The following is a 21190-nucleotide window of genomic DNA, read 5'->3' on the forward strand; positions in this document are numbered from 1 at the left end:
ACAATCTATATGTGATCTCCTTTATGGATGAACTGTACTTCCTCAGAATTCCACCAATAAACCAAAGTTGACCATTCATCTTTCCTATCACAGTCCTCACATGCTCTTTCCATTTCATATCACTTTGCAGCATTACGACCACATATTTAAATGATGTGACTGTACTGAGCAAAACACTACCAACACTGTATCTGAATGTTACAGGTTTGTTTCTCCTACTCATGCATTTTAACTTACATTTTTCTACATTTAAAGCTAGCTGCCATCCATATCACCAACTAGAAATTTTGTCTATGTTATCTTGTACCTCCAACAGTCAACAACTTCGACATCTTACTGTACACCACAGCATCATCACCAAACAATCACAGATTGCTGCCCACCCTGTCTGCCAAATCATTAATGTATGTAGAGAATGATGCAAGTCATATCACACTTCAGTGGGGCATTCCTGATGATAACCTTGGCATGTTTCCAGGGTCTTCTGCAATGCAGCCAACGTGCAATGTAGCACCTGTAACCTTACCCTCCCACACATCACCATTAAAATTCTCATTCTTAGCACAAATTTTGAAAACTTTGAGAGGAGTAAGATTACAAAAGAACTTTTTTGCCTATCTTTTTGTTGTTGTTACTGTCTCAAAATCTTGTTGTCTAGGAATACATTCTTGCTGCTGAAAATTTTGATTTATCGGGTTCCTGCAGATGAAATAACAGATAAAGATTTGCCTGTTTCTATGATTTTCTTTTATTTTTATCCCATTCTTCTAAATCACAACAATTTTACAATTTTCACTTTTATCACACCAAAACTTACATTGTTGTTGACTAGTTTAGAAAAATGTCTACTTCCATCAGAGGCATGCCCACCACTACTTACATTCTGCGGTACTCACAATTTCCAAAGAATTTACAAAGCAAAAGAGTTTACAAACTTTCTTGACAGGAGAAGAATCTTTACCAAATTATATGATTACTTCATAAATAAATCCAGAAACAAATTTAATAATTAGCATTAGATTGTGCAATTAATAATATGAATTTTAAGTATGCCAGAAATTTTGTAATTTCAGTTATTTTTAACAGAAGAGTAATTTTAACTGTTAGTACATATCAATTGTAACACATTAATTTCTTTTTTATACATTTTAGCCTGAAATATAATACATCATGTACAAAATCATATCCATTCTTTTAGTGAAACAGCTGAGATAATTTTAACCTATGCAAGAATTGGTAGTATACATGGTACCAGTTATCACTATATAAAAATAGGTAATGTTAGGGGAGGGTGACTCATTATACGTCACTTTGTAGGTCATCACTCCAACTCCACAGGCACACCATCCAAAGTCAGGCAAACTTTGCCTGATCTGCAGGAAGCAGCCTAGTTTAGAGGACATGCGCAAGAACAGTAGAGGCTGCCACACCTACAGACCGCGTGAGACGACGCTTCATCCAGTCCCAAACATGCTCAATGGGGGACAGATCCGGAGATCTTGCTGGCCAGGGTAGTTGACTTACACCTTCTAGAGCACGTTGGGTGGCACAGGATACATGCGGACGTGCATTGTCCTGTTGGAACAGCAAGTTCCCTTGCCGGTCTAGGAATGGTAGAACGATGGGTTCAATGACGGTTTGGATGTACCGTGCACTATTCAGTGTCCCCTCGACTATCACCAGTGGTGTACGGCCAGTGTAGGAGGTCGCTCCCCACACCATGATGCCGGGTGTTGGCCCTGTGTGCCTCGGTCGTATGCAGTCCTGATTGTGGCGCTCACCTGCACGGCGCCAAACACGCATACGACCATCATTGGCACAAAGGCAGAAGCGACTCTCATCGCTGAAGACGACACGTCTCCATTCGTTCCTCCATTCACGCCTGTCGCGACACCACTGGAGGCGGGCTGCACGATGTTGGGGCGTGAGCGGAAGACGGCCTAACGGTGTGCGGGACCGTAGCCCAGCTTCATGGAGACGGTTGCGAATGGTCCTCGCCGATACCCCAGGAGCAACAGTGTCCCTAATTTGCTGGGAAGTGGCGGTGCGGTCCCCTACGGCACTGCGTAGGATCCTACGGTCTTGGCGTGCATCCGTGCATCGCTGCGGTCCGGTCCCAGGTCGACGGGCACGTGCACCTTCCGCCGACCACTGGCGACAACCTCGATGTACTGTGGAGACCTCATGCCCCATGTGTTGAGCAATTCGGCGGTACGTCCACCCGGCCTCCCGCATGCCCACTATACGCCCTCGCTCAAAGTCCGTCAACTGCACATACGGTTCACGTCCACGCTGTCGCGGCATGCTACCAGTATTAAAGACTGCGATGGAGCTCCGTATGCCACGGCAAACTGGCTGACACTGACGGCGGCGGTGCACAAATGCTGCGCAGCTAGCGCCATTCGACGGCCAACACCGCGGTTCCTGGTGTGTCCGCTGTGCCATGCGTGTGATCATTTCTTGTACAGCCCTCTCGCAGTGTCCAGAGCAAGTATGGTGGGTCTGACACACCGGTGTCAATGTGTTCTTTTTTCCATTTCCAGGAGTGTATTATTAAGACAACTCAGAAATTTTGTGCCTGAAACATACATCAGATCATCTTATTTTGCATTTTTCCAAAGTATAATATCCTATGGCATTATCTTGTGGGATAACTGTAGTCATATACATGACATCCTATTATTACAGAAGAAAACCATTAGGATAATTACAAATTCTTCACATAACGCTCACTGCAAACTCTTATTTACTAAACAAAAAATTATGACAGTAATAAATCTCTATATATACAATGTCTTAATCTTTATGAAGAAGAACCTACAAGATGTGAAACATAGAGAAAATGTACATTGTTACAACACAAGAAGCATCAAACACATATACACGCCTTACCACAGATGATCAAAATCAATAAACAGCTATGAAGTCACAGAGCACAAACTATTTAATAAGGTGCCACATGCTATACAGGATCTTCCTGAACATACATTCAAGGAAAGACTACATGAATGGCTTATTGCCCACCTGTTCTATGATATCAATGCGTTCTTCAACTGTAAAATGCAATAATCCAACAGATGACCCACTGTACATTTATTGTAATATAAACTAAAATATTTCAGTAGTCAATACCTTATGACACTGTATTTTAAATTGTAACTTCATTTGACATTGTCAGTTGCTGTAATGGCCTAAAGACAATAAAATCTTTATTATTATTATAAAAACCTTTATTATCATATATCAGTGGTTAGATTTGCTATAACAAGCTACCAAACACTCTAAGAACGTACACGGGAAATGTTTTTAAAAGAAAGTTAAAATCTTTTCTAATAGAAAAATGTTTATATTCTGTCAATGAATTTTAAGATAGTGATTTAACATGAGGCATAAGCTTATTAGTTGTAATGTGATAAATGTAAAAAATAAACATAAGAAGCAACAGCTACAGAATATAGTGTATTTTCTAAGTGTAAATATAGCCACACTATTAAGTCTGACGATTGCAAAAGCCATCATTATGATGGCTCCACACAAATAAAATGTAAATAAATAAATTAAAAGAATGTTATGGTGTTATTAGCAATGCTGCAAAATGGTTCAAGAATTACCTAACTAACAGAGTGGCATAGCAAAATACCTCTGTACTAAGTACTCAGTCTTTATCAGATTGGGAATTAATTACATGTGGTGTTCTTCGAAGCTCCATCTTGGGTCCATTGCTTTTTCTTGTGTACATTAATGACCTATTGTCTGTTACATTGTCAGGTGCTAAGTTTCTTTGTTTACAGATGATAAAAACATTGCAATAAATAGCAAGTCAAATACATATTTAGAAATGGCTGACATTAATAAATGGTTTAAAGCTAATTCACTGTCATTAAACTTTGAAAAGATCCACTGTATGCAGCTCAGAACCTGTAAGAAATTTTCTTCCAGCACGTGTACAACACATGAAGATATGTGGACAGTGGACATTGACACTGTTAATTTTCTAGGAGAACAACTCAATAATAAATTCAGTTGTGAAAGATATACCACAGAATTGCTGATGCACTTAAACAAGTCTGTATTTACAGTGTGAATGATGTCAGACGTAGGAGATAAAATATAAAAAAACTTGCATACTTAGCTTACTTTCATTCTATTATGTCATATGGGATCACATTCTGGAGTAACTCATGAAACCGAGCAAAAGCTGTTAGTGTGCAAGTGCACCTAATGAGAATTGTTTGTGGCATAAATTCAACAACATCATGTAGAAACCTGTTCAAGGAACTGGGTATTCTAACCACTGGTTCTCGGTATATTAATCCCTTAATGAAATTTGTTGCAAATAATACTTCTTTATTTCCAGCCAATAGATCAATACATTGTATCAATACTAGGAATAAGAACAATCTACATAAAGACCAAAAATCACTGGCTTTGGTCCAAAAAGGGTTCCAATATTCAAGAACACACATTTTCAATAAGTTTTCAGCAACCATTAAAAGCTTGGTTTCAGATAATGCACAGTTTATTAACAGGGACTGCTTTAAAAAAAAATGTCTATTATATTTCACTTTTGACAACACTTGGTCACAACAAACAAGATTAGGTATTTTGTGTATGGTAAATTTTTAAAAGTACACAACTATGTTTCATTCTGACAAAGTATGAATTCTGTAAATATTAACAGTTCCAGCTTCCTTTAATGTATTCACATACCTTGACAATCTCCTGACAAATGACCAGAGAATTGAGTACTACATTCTAATTTTCTATGTTTTTTATGTTATACTTTTTGACATTTTCCACACCCATGAGTTTCATCTCATTTTTGAGTCTATGGAACAAAAACTGAATCTAATCTAATCTAATCATTTGATTGCCTGTGAACATGTTCATCAATGGTGCATGGATGGCGGTTGCATGAGGTGAATGTTTGCAATAATAATTTACCATGCCACCAAAACAGCATGACCTCAGTCCATTGGATTGTAGGTTGTATGCCTTCAACTGACTGAATGAACAAGAAAGGTAACTACTGACTGTGACAGTTGACATTTATCATCATGGACTATGATGCCAAGTTTATGCAAGACACTGCAAACTAGTTTGAGATGCTCATCGTGATCGTGTTGAGAAGTATAGAAGACTAACACTGAAGAGCCAAAGAAACTGGTACACCTGTATAATATTGTTTAGGGGCACAGTGAGCATGCAGAAGTGCCACAATATGACATGAAATGGACTCAACTAATGCCTGAAGTAGTGCTGGAGGGAACTAACACCATGAATCCTGCAGGGTATCGATAAATCCGTAAGAGTATGAGGGGGTGGAGATCTCTTCTGAACAACACATTGCAAGCCATCCCAGGTATGCTCAATAATGTTCATGTTTGGGGAGATTGGTGTCCAGCAGAAGTGTTTAAAGTCAGAAGAGTGTTCCTGAAGCCACTCTGTAGCAATTCTGGATATGTGATGTGTCTCATTGTCCTGCTGGAGTTGCCCAAGTCTGTCAGAATGCACAATGGACATGAATGGATGCAGGTGATCAGACAGGATGCTTACATATGTGTCACCTGTCAGAATCATATCTAGACATTTCAGGGGTCCCATATCACTCCAACTACACACCCCCCACACCATTACACATCCTCCACCAGCTTGAACAGTCCCTTGCTGACATGCAGGGTCCATGGATTCATGAGGTTGTCGTCATAACCATACACATGAAAACAACATATAACTTGACTAGCTCACATGTTGTGTTGGTAAGTGACTTGTAGTAGTTCAATGATCTGGAGCACCTGCAGGTCATTCCTCCCATTCGAATGATTCCAGTGTGCTGTATAGTTGCATGCTTTATCGCCAAAACTTGATGAAACCAACAAAAGCACAACTGAGACTTCTTGTTGGTTTGTGGGGTACTGTTGCGAGCTGGCTGCTTGTTTGTTTTGACTGCTGGAGGTCGCTGCTCATGAGAGTACAAGTGATGTAATCCTCAGCAGCATCCATGCATACTCAATTCCACTTTTCTGCATGCTGTCACATGTCAGGGCATGATCTCTGACTGAGATGTAGCTAGTCATTGTTGTCTGCTAAATTAATGCATTTTTGGTGTTGCAATGCAGCTAGAAGTCTGTCTGCTAACATTAGTTTCCATTTTAATTACTGATGCTCCTGTGATATCATTGCTAATTGTAACTGGGAGAGTAACTTCACTATCCACAAGTTGTGATCTGGAATGTGTGTGATGTCAGATAATGCTCAAAAGTGTCACCACAATTGAGAGGGCATTTTGGTGCCTAAACATTCATCATAAATAACTATGCATTACTGCTGATCTGGTGTTCTGCCATGGCAATTGAGCAATCCTGTCTTTGTTCTGCTGTACTTTCTGGTAGCTCGGTGTGACAAAAAAATGTCACTAATAATGTTGGTGTTCTTGTCCAGATGGCTCAGTAACATGACAAACTTGGAACTTTCATCACAAATTTAGAGGATGCACTCAGTGAGTGGTATCTCAGTTGGTCAGAGAACAATGACATATGAACTCTCAAGAGATGGTGATGACACAGAAGGAAATCCTGAAAAAGCTTTTTTTGTGGCATGACTGGATAGACTCAACATGTTGGTAAAAATGGTTTGGTTGGAGCAAAATTCCACTGCACTTGACTGTGACAGTATCTTCTTTGCCTGCATATTAATCACATTCATTACCAAAGTCAGCCAAAAGACTGGTAGTGAGTGCACATTGTTCAGATACATGGGGGGGGGGGGGGGGGGGCATAGTCAACACCATTGGCACTGGACAAGAAAGTATCATTTTTATGTTTTGTGAAGAGTGAAAGTTGTTCCTGTTGATGCAAAGCACTAAACAGAATACTATATAAGTCACTGTCATGTGTTAATACTTTTCCAGCACTAAAGCTGTGAAACAGTTCAATTGTTTTGCAATATCAGATGGGATAAAGAATGCAGAATAATCCATAGTAGGTACTGATATTTATAGTGAGGGTCACCAACTGTGGAGAGGATCAAGGTGAGGATACTGCAGGTAAGATGACTGAGATCGCAAGTGTATAATAGAGCACTTTATTGGTTTGCAGCAGTATACAGAAATGGTGGGAATTTAAGGAGATGGGACCGGGATATACTGACTAAACCCGAGGTTGTAGAGAGTTTCAGGGAGAGCATAAGGGAATAATTGACAGGAATGAGAGAAAGAAATACAGTAGAAGAAGAATGGGTAGCTTTGAGGGATGAAGTAGTGAAGGCAGCAGAGGATCATGTAGGTAAAAAGACAAGGGCTAGTAGAAATCCTTCGATAACAGAAGAAATATTGAATTTAGTTGATGAAAGGAAAAAATATAAAAATGCAATAAATGAAGCAGGCAAAAAGGAATACAAATGTTTCAAAAATGAGGTCGACAGGAAGTGCAAAATGGCTAAGCAGGGATGGCTAGAGGACAAATGTAAGGATGTAGAGGCTTAACTCACTAGGGGTAAGATAGATACTGCCAACAGGAAAATTAAAGAGACCTTTGGAGAAAAGAGAACCACTTGTATGAATATCAAGAGCTCAGATGGAAACCCAGTTCTAAGCAAAGAAGGGAAAGCAGAAAGGTGGAAGGATTATATAAAGGGCCTATACATGGGCGATGTACTTGAGGACAATATTATGGAAATGGAAGAGGATGTAGATGTAGATGAAATGGGAGATATGATACTGTGTGAAGAGTTTGACAGAGCACTGAAAGACCTGAGTCGAAACAAGGCCCCGGGAGTAGACAACATTCCATTAGAACTACTGACAGCCTTGGGAGAACCAGTCCTGACAAAACTCTACCATCTGGTGAGCAAGATGTATGAGACAGGTGAAATACCCACAGACTTCAAGAAGAATATAATAATTCCAATCCCAAAGAAAGCAGGTGTTGACAGATGTGAAAATTACCAAGCTGTCAGTTTAATAAGCCATGGCTGCAAAATACTAACACAAATTTCTTACAGATGAATAGAAAAACTGGTAGAAGCCGACCTCAGGGAAGATCAGATTGGATTCCATAGAAATATTAGAACACGTGAGGCAATACTGACCCTACAACTTACCTTAGAAGCTAGATTAAGAATAGGCAAACGTACATTTCTAGCATTTGTAGGCTTATAGGAAGCTTCTGATAATGTTGACTGGAATACTCTCTTTCAAATTCTGAAGGTGGCAGGGGTAAAATACAGGGAGCAAAGGCTATTTACAATTTGTGCAGAAACCAGATGGCAGTTATAAGAGTCAAGGGACATGAAAGGGAAGCAGTGGTTAGGAAGGGAGTGAGACAGGGTTGTAGCCTCTCCCGATGTTATTCAATCTGTATATTGAGCAAGCAGTAAAGTAAACAAAAGAAAAATTTGGAGTAGGTATTAAAATCCATGCAGAAGAAATGAAAACATTGAGGTTCCCGATGACATTGCAATTCTGTCAGAGACAGCAAAGAACTTGGAAGAGCAGTTGAACGGAATGGACAGTGTCTTGAAAGGAGGATATAAGATGAACATCAACAAAAGCAAAACAAGGATAATGGAATGTAGTTGAATTAAGTTGGGTGATACTGAGGGAATTAGATTAGGAAATGAGACACTTGATGTAGTAAAGGAGTTTTGCTATTTGGAGAGCAAAGTAACTGATGATGGTTGAAGTAGAGAGGATATAAAATGTAGACTGGCAATGGCAAGGAAAGCATTTCTGAAGAAGAGAAATTTGTTAATACTGAGTATAGATTTAAGTGTCAGGAAGCCATTTCTGAAAGTATTTCTATGGAGTGTAGCCATGTATGGAAGTGAAACATGGACGATAAATAGTTTGGACAAGAAGAGAATAGAAGCTTTTGAAATGTGGTGCTACAGAAGAATGGTGAAGGTTAGATGGGTAGATCACATAACTAACGAGGAGGTATTGAATAGAATTGGGGAGAAGAGGAGTTTGTGGCACAACTTGACTAGAAGAAGGGATCGGTTGGTAGGACATGTTCTGAAGCATCAAGGGATCACCAATTTAGTATTGGAGGGCAGCATGGAGGGTAAAAATCATAGAGGGGACCAAGAGATGAATACACTAAGCAGATTCAGAAGGATGTAGGTTTCAGTAAGTACTGGGAGATGAAGAAGCTTGCACAGGATAGAGTAGCATGGAGAGCTGCATCAAACCAGTCTCAGGACTGAAGACCACAACAACAACAACAACAACAACAACAAAATGCATGTGCGTATTACAAAGGCTTGGAGTGAACTGATTCCAAGAAAGTCCTGTGGAGCAGCAGTGCCACTGACCAGAGCATTTTCCTTATGTTAGCTGATGCAGTTGCTGCTGAGTCACTACTAACTTTTAAAATTTCAGCATAATTTATCAGTTACAAGAAATTCTAATGTCATCAGTACCCGTTTATTGAAATCAGTCAGCAAGCAAACCATTGCCTGAGATCAGTAATGGCAAAGTACTATTGTTTACAATAATTCTAGATTGATAGTTTCCTGCAGGGACACATACACACATGCATGCATGCATCAGTATCTGAAGAAATCAATTTACAATACAAGACCACTCCAACAACAATGAAGCACTTGTCATATAAGAAATAAAGAAATATAGCTATCAAAATATTGCTGCTTATTTTCATTAAAAGAGCTGAACTGTTAATAATATATATTATTCCCATTAATTTGTTTTTTGTTCTTCAGCTAATGATTGAAAAATAATTTCTAACATTTTGTCATGATTAGTAACCCTTCCATTTCTGTTGTCAGAGGTAATAAGGGCTATACTGTCAGGAAATTATATAATGGCCCAGACTTTGACAGAGATCCTTTCCTTGTTGTTTATTAATGCAATATTAGATAGTACTGTGTAATGAAACACAAATTCTAACTATGGTGAAGAATTACTATTCATGTCTATTCAGAGAAGCAATGTAAATTTAGGAGCAAAACAGCTACTGAAATTGGAAAGGTGAGAGCCTTATGATAAACTGAGTCCAAATTTCCATCTTATGTCATACATCACTTGCAAGTTATCACCAGAATTCAACACTAACAACAACAATGTAGCTGTGGTTGCTAGCACTATCATTACAGTGCTGCAATCCTGAAGATAAACTGTTTGTATCCTGACAGTTTTGTCATTGATGTGTTAATTGTCATTGGTAGGAAATGTGGTGCTGGGAAGTTACTGATCACCATAATGTATTAAATGCCCAGTGCTAGTCCTTAAACATTTCCACAGTAGGTGATGGGTCAAGGGCATGCAATACTTTTGACTGTTATCCACCATCACATGAGACTATTAAGATCAGTGGGCTCCCCCTTTGGTGGTATTCAAGAGGACTAGGCTATGTGCAAGCACAGAGCTTTACACACTGCTTTCCCTCTGTCATTATCAACTATTGGTTGGGGTCCGAAACAACTGAGCAGTACTCAAGATTGAATTGCACTGTTATTCTATATGTGGTCTCATTTACAGGTAGGTGCACTTTCCTAATTCTCCCAATAAACTGAAAAGTTCGACCATTTGCCTTCCCTACTGCCATCCTTATGTGCTTGTTCCATTTCTTATCACGTTGGCACATTATCCCTAGATGTTTAATCAATGTAATTGTGTCAAGCAGCACACCACTAATTCTGTATTCAAAAAGTACAGCATTATTTTCGATACTCATTTGCATTAACTTACATTTTTCTAAACTTATAGCAAGCTGTCATTTATCCCACTGAACAGAAATTCTGTCTGTGTCATTCTGTATCCTTCTACTGTTACACATACACTACACTTTTCCATACACTGTAGCATCATGTGAACAGTGCAGATTGCTGCTCACTCTATCCATCAGATCACTGATGTATATAGAGAACACAGGCAGTCCTATCACACTTCCATGTGGCACTCTTGATGATACCTTAGTCTCTAATGAATACTTGCTGTCCAGGACAATGTACTGAGTTCTATTACTTTAAATATGTTTGAGCCACTCTCATGTCTGAGAACCCATTCCTTTTCCTCAGACCTTCATTAACATTGTGCAGTGGGCCACTGTGTCAAATGCTTTCCAGAAATCTAGGAATACAGAATCTGCCTATTGTCCTTCATCTATGGTTTGCAAGATATTGTGTGAGAAACAGGCAAGCTGAGTTTCACATGAGTGAAGCTTTATAAATCTGTGCTGATTTGTAGACAGAAGTTTTTGTGTACCAAGGAAATTTATTATAGTTGAACTTAGAATATGCTCATAAATTCTGCAGCAAACCATGGCTAAAGGTACCAGTTTGTAATTTTGCTTTCATCTGATGTGTATTGGAGTTTTGTTGATCGTGAATAGAATGCCTGTCTTGTAATAATTATGAATTTTGTCCTCTGAGAAGGCAGGCCTCTCCCAGGTTGACTGGGGGAGATGAACAGTGTTTGAATTCCATAAGTGGCTGACTGCATTCTGCAAAACAGGAATTGATCATCTCATCTGCCAGTGGGATAAATGTCTTATGCATGTGGTGATTACTTTTGAATGGAACCATACTGTGGTCCTGCTGTGGTGGGTGGGTGGGTGCTTGGTTTTCATTTGACTGTGCCTTATGTCCTTAACGGGACAGAATCTTTTCAGTCATCTTGGGTGGATGGAAAATACAGTAAATCTGCTCTGGACCTTACTATTTTACTAATCAGAGCACCACAGAAAGGTAGCAGCACAATGGGCAGATAATTACATGCTATGTGATAGTTTGTTCAAGAAACATGTAGATGACACCTTAGAAATTCCTGTCAAACATTGAGGGAGTGTTTAATCTCTAAATATTATGGTGACAGCAGAGCATTAAGTTCTGAAAATATTATAAATAAATACTATAAACTAAACAAAATCCTTCATTGGTTTGTTTCACAACTCTTTATTTTTGTATTTGGGTAGTAATTCCATTATTCAGTACACAAATGATTCCAAAAATGGCATCCAAGCAAGGTCATCATGTCCTTACATGGTGCCACTATTTCGAGCTGGAGGGCAAAGCCAACAGTGGAAACACCCCATATTCACGCCTCAAGTTTTCATCCACCCATAGGCCCTATTCCCAGCAGATTTTTATATGGTGCTTTGTAATAGCATAATTCCCTAACTTAACTCTCTTGCTGTTTCTGGCTTCTATATTACTGAAATTCTCTTTTTTATCCCTATATAACTCATGAACTTCTTCTCTTGGCTTGTTTCCGTTATTAGCAACCTGTATTCAACTTACAAGGAAAGGCACCCAAAAGTAATATTGAACTATATGCACTAGAAACATTAAGAACTACAACCAGTAACGTTATAATATGATAGTTATTATTTATTAAATCAGAACCTGCCTTAAATGGTAGGCTTGACATCCAGTCTACAGCCTCCAATCCAGACAAGCATTATCTTGCAGTATTCTCAAATACTTGGACTTCATCTGCTTTCTTAAATAACTTTAAGCAACTTAAGAAAATACCAGTTAATAAATTCAAATCTACATCCAATAAACAAATAAAAATTAAGACATTTTATGTTGTTCAGGGATTTCAGAAATAAATTATATGCAATCTGACTTACAATACATGTAGCAATATAGAATGACTGATGGGCATAAAACTCAGTGTTATTTAGTGTAATATTCATATGGAACATAAGATGACCTTTTGTATTATACTTATGCTTCAATAATAATTATTTTATTTTGCTATTGCCTGTTACCAGTAATATCCCAGAAATATTTGGTTTTTTGGATACCATATTTCCCTTAAATAAAGGATACCATCAAGGAACACAATTCCAATGGCATATTTTTATCTGAAATGTTGTTTGCAAAAAACAATCAAGTTAAATAAAAGCATTCTGCACTACTAAGACACAAAATATAACCAAACTACTTATAACTTAAACTAGTTATTTGAGGTCTCAAAAAAAATTTCTTTTCTGTTCTGTAAATCTGGTATATTCCACTATGAAATATTCATTGCAACATTGTCTGTTGTAACCAAACTGTCTGATAGAATTTAAATTTGTTCTGCTTGTCTCTAGTTGAGCGGTAATTGCGTGCTGAGTGTACCTGCTGCATTGTTCAGTGCAGTGTTCACACTGAAACTCTCAAACTTACTTCCTGACCTACCATCACTGAGTGTGTATGAAATAAAAAGTCATGAAACCTTCCATAGTTCTGCCATCTACTGTTGCCTATGAAGAACACAAAATGCAAGGACAGAGATATTTTTTGGAAATATACCTTTTTTAAAATTTGTCTAAACGTTTTTACGTTTTCATTGTGTGTGAACATATCACTAACACAGTGCACCAAAGATGAGACTATCATGTAATATAATATATTAACTGTCTTAATATTCTTAAATGGAAGCTAAATGACTTGTTTCAGGTCACACTGATAAAGGACCCTGTATATGAGGATTTCGGCTTCAGTGTGTCAGACGGATTATATGAGCGTGGTGTTTATATCAACAGAATGAGAAAGAGAGGCCCAGCAGATTTGTGTGGTGTTTTGAAACCATATGATAGGATACTTCAGGTACAATGTTGCTGAATGATATTAGATCAATAAAAATGTTTGTGTTACTAATATAAGTGATACCAGCTGCTGACATAAGAAACAAATATGAGTAATTATGATCAGTAATACTATGTAGTCCTCCTTTTACCTTCCATATAGGAATCACACAACATGTTAGTGTTTTATGAAATGTCATTTATGGTTTTGTTGTATGATCAACCACAAATCGTAGGGGGTCCTTATTGTCAATGTGGAGCTGAGTGATATTTTAGTGACTGTTTATGTCTTAGCCACATGTGCCACAATTTTTCAACAGGATTGACATGTAATAAATTGTGGAATCACTAAGTAAGACACAGCTTCATACTGAAATTTTTGTGCATATGACACATGTTGGTTAGGTGTATTGCATTTTTAAAAATGACTCTTTTCACTGAAGGAAGTGCCATCTGGTTGGATCTACAGCAAAACTAGATTTGTGTTCCTCTGTATATACATGGGCACTAAGTTACTGATTCTTGGCAGGTAAACATGGTTCACACCATAAAAACACAACTGTGTTCATTTGGTTACCACACACAGCCAGTGTATAGCCTCATGTAAGTTATATTGTGACATCATAGCTACAATAAACTTCCAGTATGAAAATAATGTCATCAGCAAAGTACAACATTTAGCACGCAAAGCACATTTATTACATACATCAGCATAGAGACAGATTAGAACTGAACACCTGGGTATAGAGTGCTGTTGTTTATACAAACATCAAATATTCTAGAAATGGTAAATACTAAATAACAAATAATTGCCGGTGATCAGGTCTGAAATAGCAACCCATGGCCTGCCAGCCAGTCATGGGAACTCCTGCATGCAGTACTCCTTATGACATAGCTCACTCTCTTGGAGAAACAATGATGCACTGTTTTAGATGGACTGGTTGGAGCTGACTACAGCATCCTACACCTAGATCTCACCAGTGCATACCAAGTCTCCCAATTTGTATCTCACTGGCTGATGCTTTGCATTATAGCACTCTCTGTCCTTCTCCTAGTCATCCAACATCTGTATGCAAGCCAGCTGTCTTCCTTCTTTAATCCTGGTAATGAGGTGTTTCACATAGTCATCTTGAGTATCATCCAGTTGCAATGGGAACAGTATACCATTTGTCATTTTGGCATCACAATTGTGGAGCCAAAAGAATAGTGTGAAGCCTGTAGTGTTTTGCTTCACTGTGTTACATGTGAATCTCATGACAAGCAGTGATGTATTGCAGTTTCAGTGTTCTAATTCAAGGTACAATGAAAGCATATATGCCAACATCTTATTAAGGGGTTCTGCGAGGCCATTCATCTGTGGATAGTAAGCAGTTGTAATCCTTCATGTGATGTCACATAGTGAAATTACCTGTGATAGTAGTATCAACTGGAAAACTTTTCCACAATCAGAGATCATCATACAGTGCAGTCCATGCTTCAGAATGACATATGGTACAAGTAACCTTGCAGCTTCCAGAGCTTTGGTAGCCAGCACAGCTTTGGCAACAGCATAGTGAGTGTGGTAGTAAGTGCAGACTATTATCCATCAATTCCCATTTGTTAATTTCAGGAACATCCCCAAGAGACTGATTCCAGTTTGGTGGAATGGTGCTGCTGCAGGCAGAATTGATGCCTGATGCCCCCAGAGGTAATTGTGGCACATGTTTCCATGACTGGCAGTACTTATAGTGGCTCACATAGTGTCTAACAGGTCAGTAGAGACCTAGCCAGTGATATTTGTTTGTGATTCGTCTAGAGTCTTCGTGAATCCCAGGTGACTAGACATTGGTGTGTAATGGTAAAACTTCAGAATAGCTCGTTGAAAATGAGCTGGGATGACAAGCAGCTATTCCCACCATAATGTATTATAGTTCCTCTTGTACAATGTTGTGTTTATTAATTGGAATTCTCATTCTGTTGGTTCCTCCTTCAAGGGTTCTTTGGTTTTTAGCAATGCTGGATCTTGCCTCTCTTCAGCAGCAATGTCATTTAATGAAGTGATGATTGAGATTTCATCTTCACTACTATGTTCCACCAAAGGATTCTTTGAAAAGCAGTCAGTGTCCTTCCGTTTGTGTCCATATTAGTATAGCACTGTGATGTCGTACTGCTGAAACCTCAGTGAACATCTCACCAGTCAACCCAATGGATCCTCTAGGCTACTCAGCCATCATAGATAATGGTGATCCATGGTTTGCCAAATACATACTGCTGCAACTTGTTGATAGCCCAAACAACTGGAAGGCAGTCTTTCTCAGTTGTTGAGTAGTTCATCTCACATTTCAGCCTCTCAATTTAAAACTGGATCTTATCTCATTGATGATGGTGGGATAACATCTTCAATGGCAAAACACCACCAGGAACAATCTTTGTAATGTGTGCTTGTTGGAATAACTCCACGAATCTGAAGCTCTAATGTTCCACAGTCTATGACTCCTTGATGTCTACAAAAAGTCCCATCCAAGAATAATATTCTGTTAAAATGACTTATTTAAAAGACTGTGTTCTGTCATTGATAGTTAGTCTTGACATACATTTTCTTGTTGTATGGACACATTTTCAATTTGAGTTTCAGCACAGTGGGTTTTATGTCACAGAACATAGTAATCTGTGGGTGGAATCACCCAATAGAAAATTGAGGATGGAAAATTACATTATTATGAAAAGGTTAGACGACTACTCATGATAAGCACAACACACACACACACAAATTCAAGTATCAGACACACATGACCACTATCATGTTATCGTGTGTGTGTGTGTGTGTGTGTGTGTGTGTGTGTGTGTGTGTGTGTGTGTGTGTGTGTGTCAGTTTTGATTTTTGTGTGTGTGTGTGTGTGTGTGTGTGTGTGTGTGTGTGTGTGTGTGTGTGTGTGTGTGTGTGACTCACCATCTTCGCCATATGGTGAGTAGCAGTCTCACCTTTTCATAATATCATAATTATTCCATAGCTGGTGTTGATAAGCATTTGACATAATTGAAAAGGAAGGCCCTGAGTTGACTACCGCCTGAACATGGTGGCTGCTGAGGATGACATCAATGAGGTTTCCTGATATCTTTGTGGTTGTTGCTCATGGAGGATTCCCATCTGTGGTGGCCATACTTCCATGTTGGTCTCCTCACTTAGTTTCCCTGATTGTGATAGCTAGGCAAGTGGCTGGTACATCTGTATGGGGATGGGAACAGCTAAAGCACATTGGGGAGTGACCTTGTCCAGGATTCAGTGATGGGCTTTGTCCCACAGGTCAACTATAATCATCTGCAGTTTTATGGAATCAATAAGACTGTTGTGATGATTGATATCTTGCAGTGTAATAGTCATTGCACACTCATCTTCTTCCTTTGCAGCAGCGTATGTGTTCAGGGCATCCATAGTGAAAACATATTGGCATGTTGTCCTCTAAATGTCTGTCCTTCTGTGGGGCATTATATCTGGTGGAGCACTTAATTGTAGCTTCATTGATAGGGTGCTGGGTTGTCTTTTGATGGCTGAGATCAACATTCATGGCTAATAGGTTTTGCTTATTTGGTATGACACTTGATGCTCCCATAAACTGCTGTATCTCTTCTATTACTAGCTGGTGTTTGAGAGAGGTGAATCCATGGTGTTCTTCCAGAGCTGCCATTGGGACCATATTCAGGAGTCAGTCATGTTTCTTTTAGCCAGCTTTTTCCAATTGCATTGCCTTGATACTTGATGAATGCTTTGGTTTTTATGACATCATTTATCAAAAGAACTTTTACATGTCTTCTGTGACTCATTTCATAGTGTGTGAGATTTTGTCAGCTTCTGTCATGTTTGAATTCACAATGTGACATAGGACCAAAACATTCAGTATGTGTGACAGTGTTATTTCCCCATGTCATGTTCTTCAATTGTTCTTCTGCTAAACGGACTTGCTGCTGATTGTCACCAAATGTGTTCTTCAGTTTGACTTAGAATGTATCCTAGCTATCGAGCTTCTCTTTGTTGGTCTCAGACCAGTGCTGGGCTGTGCCATCCAAGTAAAAGTACACATTTGCAGAACAGGTCACATTATCCCACTTGCTGCATTTAGCAAAATCTGCCATTTCACTGATTGTGGGAAACACAGATGGATACCTGATGTGTAGCTGAAGTGTTTTCTGTTTCAAAATCTATTGGCTTCCTGAATATATGGACTTTGGAAATGATGTACTGCTTGTATTCTGGTTCTTGTTGCAAGCGCCAGTGTTTACATTGCCTGATGGAGCCATGGTGATGAAGGTGTTTTGAGTATACCCAGCATATCCATCAAACAATGTCATGTTGTAACCACTGTCAAGTCCAAATCCAAAAGCACATTGTCAATGAAGTACAACAATTAGCACTGGAAGCATGTTTATTATGAACTCCAATGTACGGACAGATCAGAACTGCACTCCTGGATGGAGAGTTCTGCTATTTATACAAACATTGGGTGTTCCAGGCATTGATATGAAACACACTCATACCCGTTAATGGAGGTGACTGAAAACTATAATTTGCCAGACCAACAGACTTTTCCTAATCCTTATTACAAGTGACTCACTTTCTTTTGTGAGGTGCATATTATGCATTAGGGGTTAGCAGGAATAACATAATGCACAAATTTACAGCATATAGTCTTCACAGACATGTTATCAGATTGATCGCGGTTGTATTAAATGTTTAGATTCTCATAGACCCAGACACATGCAAGCAGCATTACATTGTCCTGGCACAGATGCTGTTGTTGCTATGTTATATGATCCATAGTGAGGAGATCATTAGTGATGTAAATTTGTCACAAAACTTGAACACACACAATTAAAATTTACAACAAAAAAGGAGAGATGCTAATACCCTTTCCACAGGTTCTGAATCCAATGGTCTTTAAGCATGTGGAATACATAAAATAATATTAAATTTATTTCCATTCAAGTGGTAATGGCAAACTTGTCACAAAACACACAGTTGTACAATACTATGTGGTACCTATGGTTATCATTAGGTTATTGTGCCATACATCATCAAATAGAAAGTTGTATGTAATAATTATTTACATTAAATAGATTACTTCACCAAAGTTATGCAGAAGTCAGATTTTATTACAAACTTGAACACACACTATTAACATTCCACAACAGTTGTGGAACCTTAATACAGTGTGTTTCTGTTTTTAATATGTCAGTATTCCTGTACAGATGGAATATTCCAATAATGTTCCTCATATTGTATGTAACACTCTTGTTACATGATATATCTGATGATTTACACTTCAGTGTTTTCTACTAACAGATTTATGGAAGGAGTTGAGAACAAATAAGTTTTCAGGCTCCACTTACACTGAATTTTGTTATTAGTTTAACTTTTTTATGGCTGCTGGTAAGTTACTACAATTGTGTTCCTTAATAATAGATGCTTTTCTGGACTACAGTACCTGAATTTAAACATTTATGAACATAATTCTTATTTCTATTATTGATTCATTGTTCTGAGCTGTTGGTTTTGAAAGGAGATATATCACTTATGAGAAATGTCATTTAGGAATAGATATGTGTAGAATCAGTAGTTAATAACCCCATTTCATTGACCAGAAATCTGCAGGATGTTCTTGAGTTCACACCACAAATAATTCATATTACATGCTTTTCAACTCCAAAAACTTTAGCTTGGCTTAATGGGTTACTTCAAAAATGATCCTATTATATGGAATGGTAGAAATCCAAGTATGTAACCTTCTTTATTTTAAAATCGCTTATGTCTGGCAGTGTTCATATGGCAAATGCAGATTTGTTTAGGAACTTCAGCAGTTCCCCAAACTGAATTTATTATCAATTTGTAATCGCAAGATGTTAACATTGTCAACCACTTCCATGTGCTTGTCATCATATTTTATACATATACTGGGAGGAAACTTCATACGTTCTGAGCAGCATATAATGTCTCTTCCCAAAGTTTAGTGACAAAATAGTGACTAGAAATCATTTATTCCATGGAAATTTTATTAATCAATTTTGGTAAAATTATGCTTGATTTGATATTTATGGAAACATTTGTATCATCTGCAAATAAAATAAATTTGGCATCTGGTAATGTTAATGAAAGGTCATTAATATACACAAGAAAACATATGGGCTCTGAGATGAAACATCATTTGATATCACATGACATTAGTTTTGATATAGTGAAAACTGATAGTTTAATACAAAATGCTTTCCTCTTGACAGCCTTTGTTTCCTGTCAAAAATATACTATCTAAACTATTTTGCAGCATTTCTTGTTACACCATAATATTCTCATTACTTAAAAGGATATAGTGATTTACACACAAATGCCTTACACAAATCACAAAAAATACAAGTAGCCTTTAATTTATGATCTAATTAATTAAATATGATACATTTTTGCTGCATATGTAAATAACCTTCACAATATTGGAACCCTGTAGAAATCCAGACTGTGACTTTGACAAAACATTATTTGTCGACAGACATTTAAAAAGCACCTTGTATATTATCATTTCTAGAATTTAGAGAATATTAGTAAAAGTAAAACTGAATGGAAGTTTGTTGGCATTTCTTCATCTCCTTTCTTATATAGAGGATTAACTTTAACATATTTCAGCTAATTGAGAAATGTTCCAGTGACAAATGACTGACTAAATACTCTTTAATTAAATTTGCTGATATTTCATCACAGCTAGTAAAACTTTTATTTTATTTATCATATATGACACAAGGATTCTATATGTCATTCCAGTTTGTGTCTTTGAGGAGTTCCCTAAAATCAATTTTAAAATCAATTTTTGGTTTACTGACTACCATCCTGAACTCAGATGTAGTAGATTTTGTATGCTAGTCAGCAGTAACATTTAGCATAGGGAACTGCATACCATGGTCTGAGAGGCCATTAACTGTTGGTTTTGTAATATAACTATGTTCACCAGAACTTTCTATAAGATATTACCAAAACCTGTTTTTGATCAGTTGTCTACCCTAGTAGGGAAGTTTACAGTTGAAATTAAGTTCATCATCAGAACTAAGTTCATCAATGTAGGTAAGTAATTCATCAATTTTATCCCACAGTCCCTGGATATTAACCACACAGAAAATAAAGAGAATTTTATGCTATTCATGTATCAATTGAAACAATATTCATGAACTCCACAGTATATGGGACACCACAGTATGTGGCAATAACAATATATAACAAGTTAATGGGCAAAAACATATTTAGTATGAAGCCAGAGATTCTAAAACCAAGGCTACAGCAGATACTGCAGGAGAAATGTTACTATACAGTACTGGAGGATAAATGATAATTTGATCAAGGGATAATGAAGTATAACAAAATTATTATGATCATGAAATCTTGCTACAATTTTGACATGTCTCCTGTGCCAGGTTCAAATGATTTAGATTATATATGTTATGCAGCTAGTAAACTACAATTTATAATAATAGTAGCTCAAATTTCACACCAATTGTGATACAATTGGATGAAAATAAATTTGTGGTGATTGCTGAGAATTTTTAAATAAAGGCTATTTGTACTGATAAAGTTTGCTAGAATTATGCAGTTTAGTTTCTTTCTTAAACTGAATGTTTGTTTAAATTCTAACCTCACTTAA

The 21190-nt window shown here is 37.7% G+C and overlaps 1 protein-coding gene across 2 annotated transcripts in view; it reads left to right on the top strand.

The window, feature by feature from the left end:
• LOC124722935 (glutamate receptor-interacting protein 2) overlaps nucleotides 1-21190 on the top strand; it is a 454066-nt gene that overhangs the window by 409093 nt on the left and 23783 nt on the right. For both annotated transcript variants that reach the window (XM_047248095.1, XM_047248096.1), the window contains one exon: nucleotides 13411-13560. In XM_047248095.1, coding sequence (XP_047104051.1) covers nucleotides 13411-13560 — 150 coding nt within the window. The remainder of the gene's footprint in view (nucleotides 1-13410; nucleotides 13561-21190) is intronic.

Source organism: Schistocerca piceifrons, chromosome X (genome assembly GCF_021461385.2).
Source record: "Schistocerca piceifrons isolate TAMUIC-IGC-003096 chromosome X, iqSchPice1.1, whole genome shotgun sequence".
Classification (NCBI taxonomy): Eukaryota; Metazoa; Arthropoda; class Insecta; order Orthoptera; family Acrididae; genus Schistocerca; species Schistocerca piceifrons.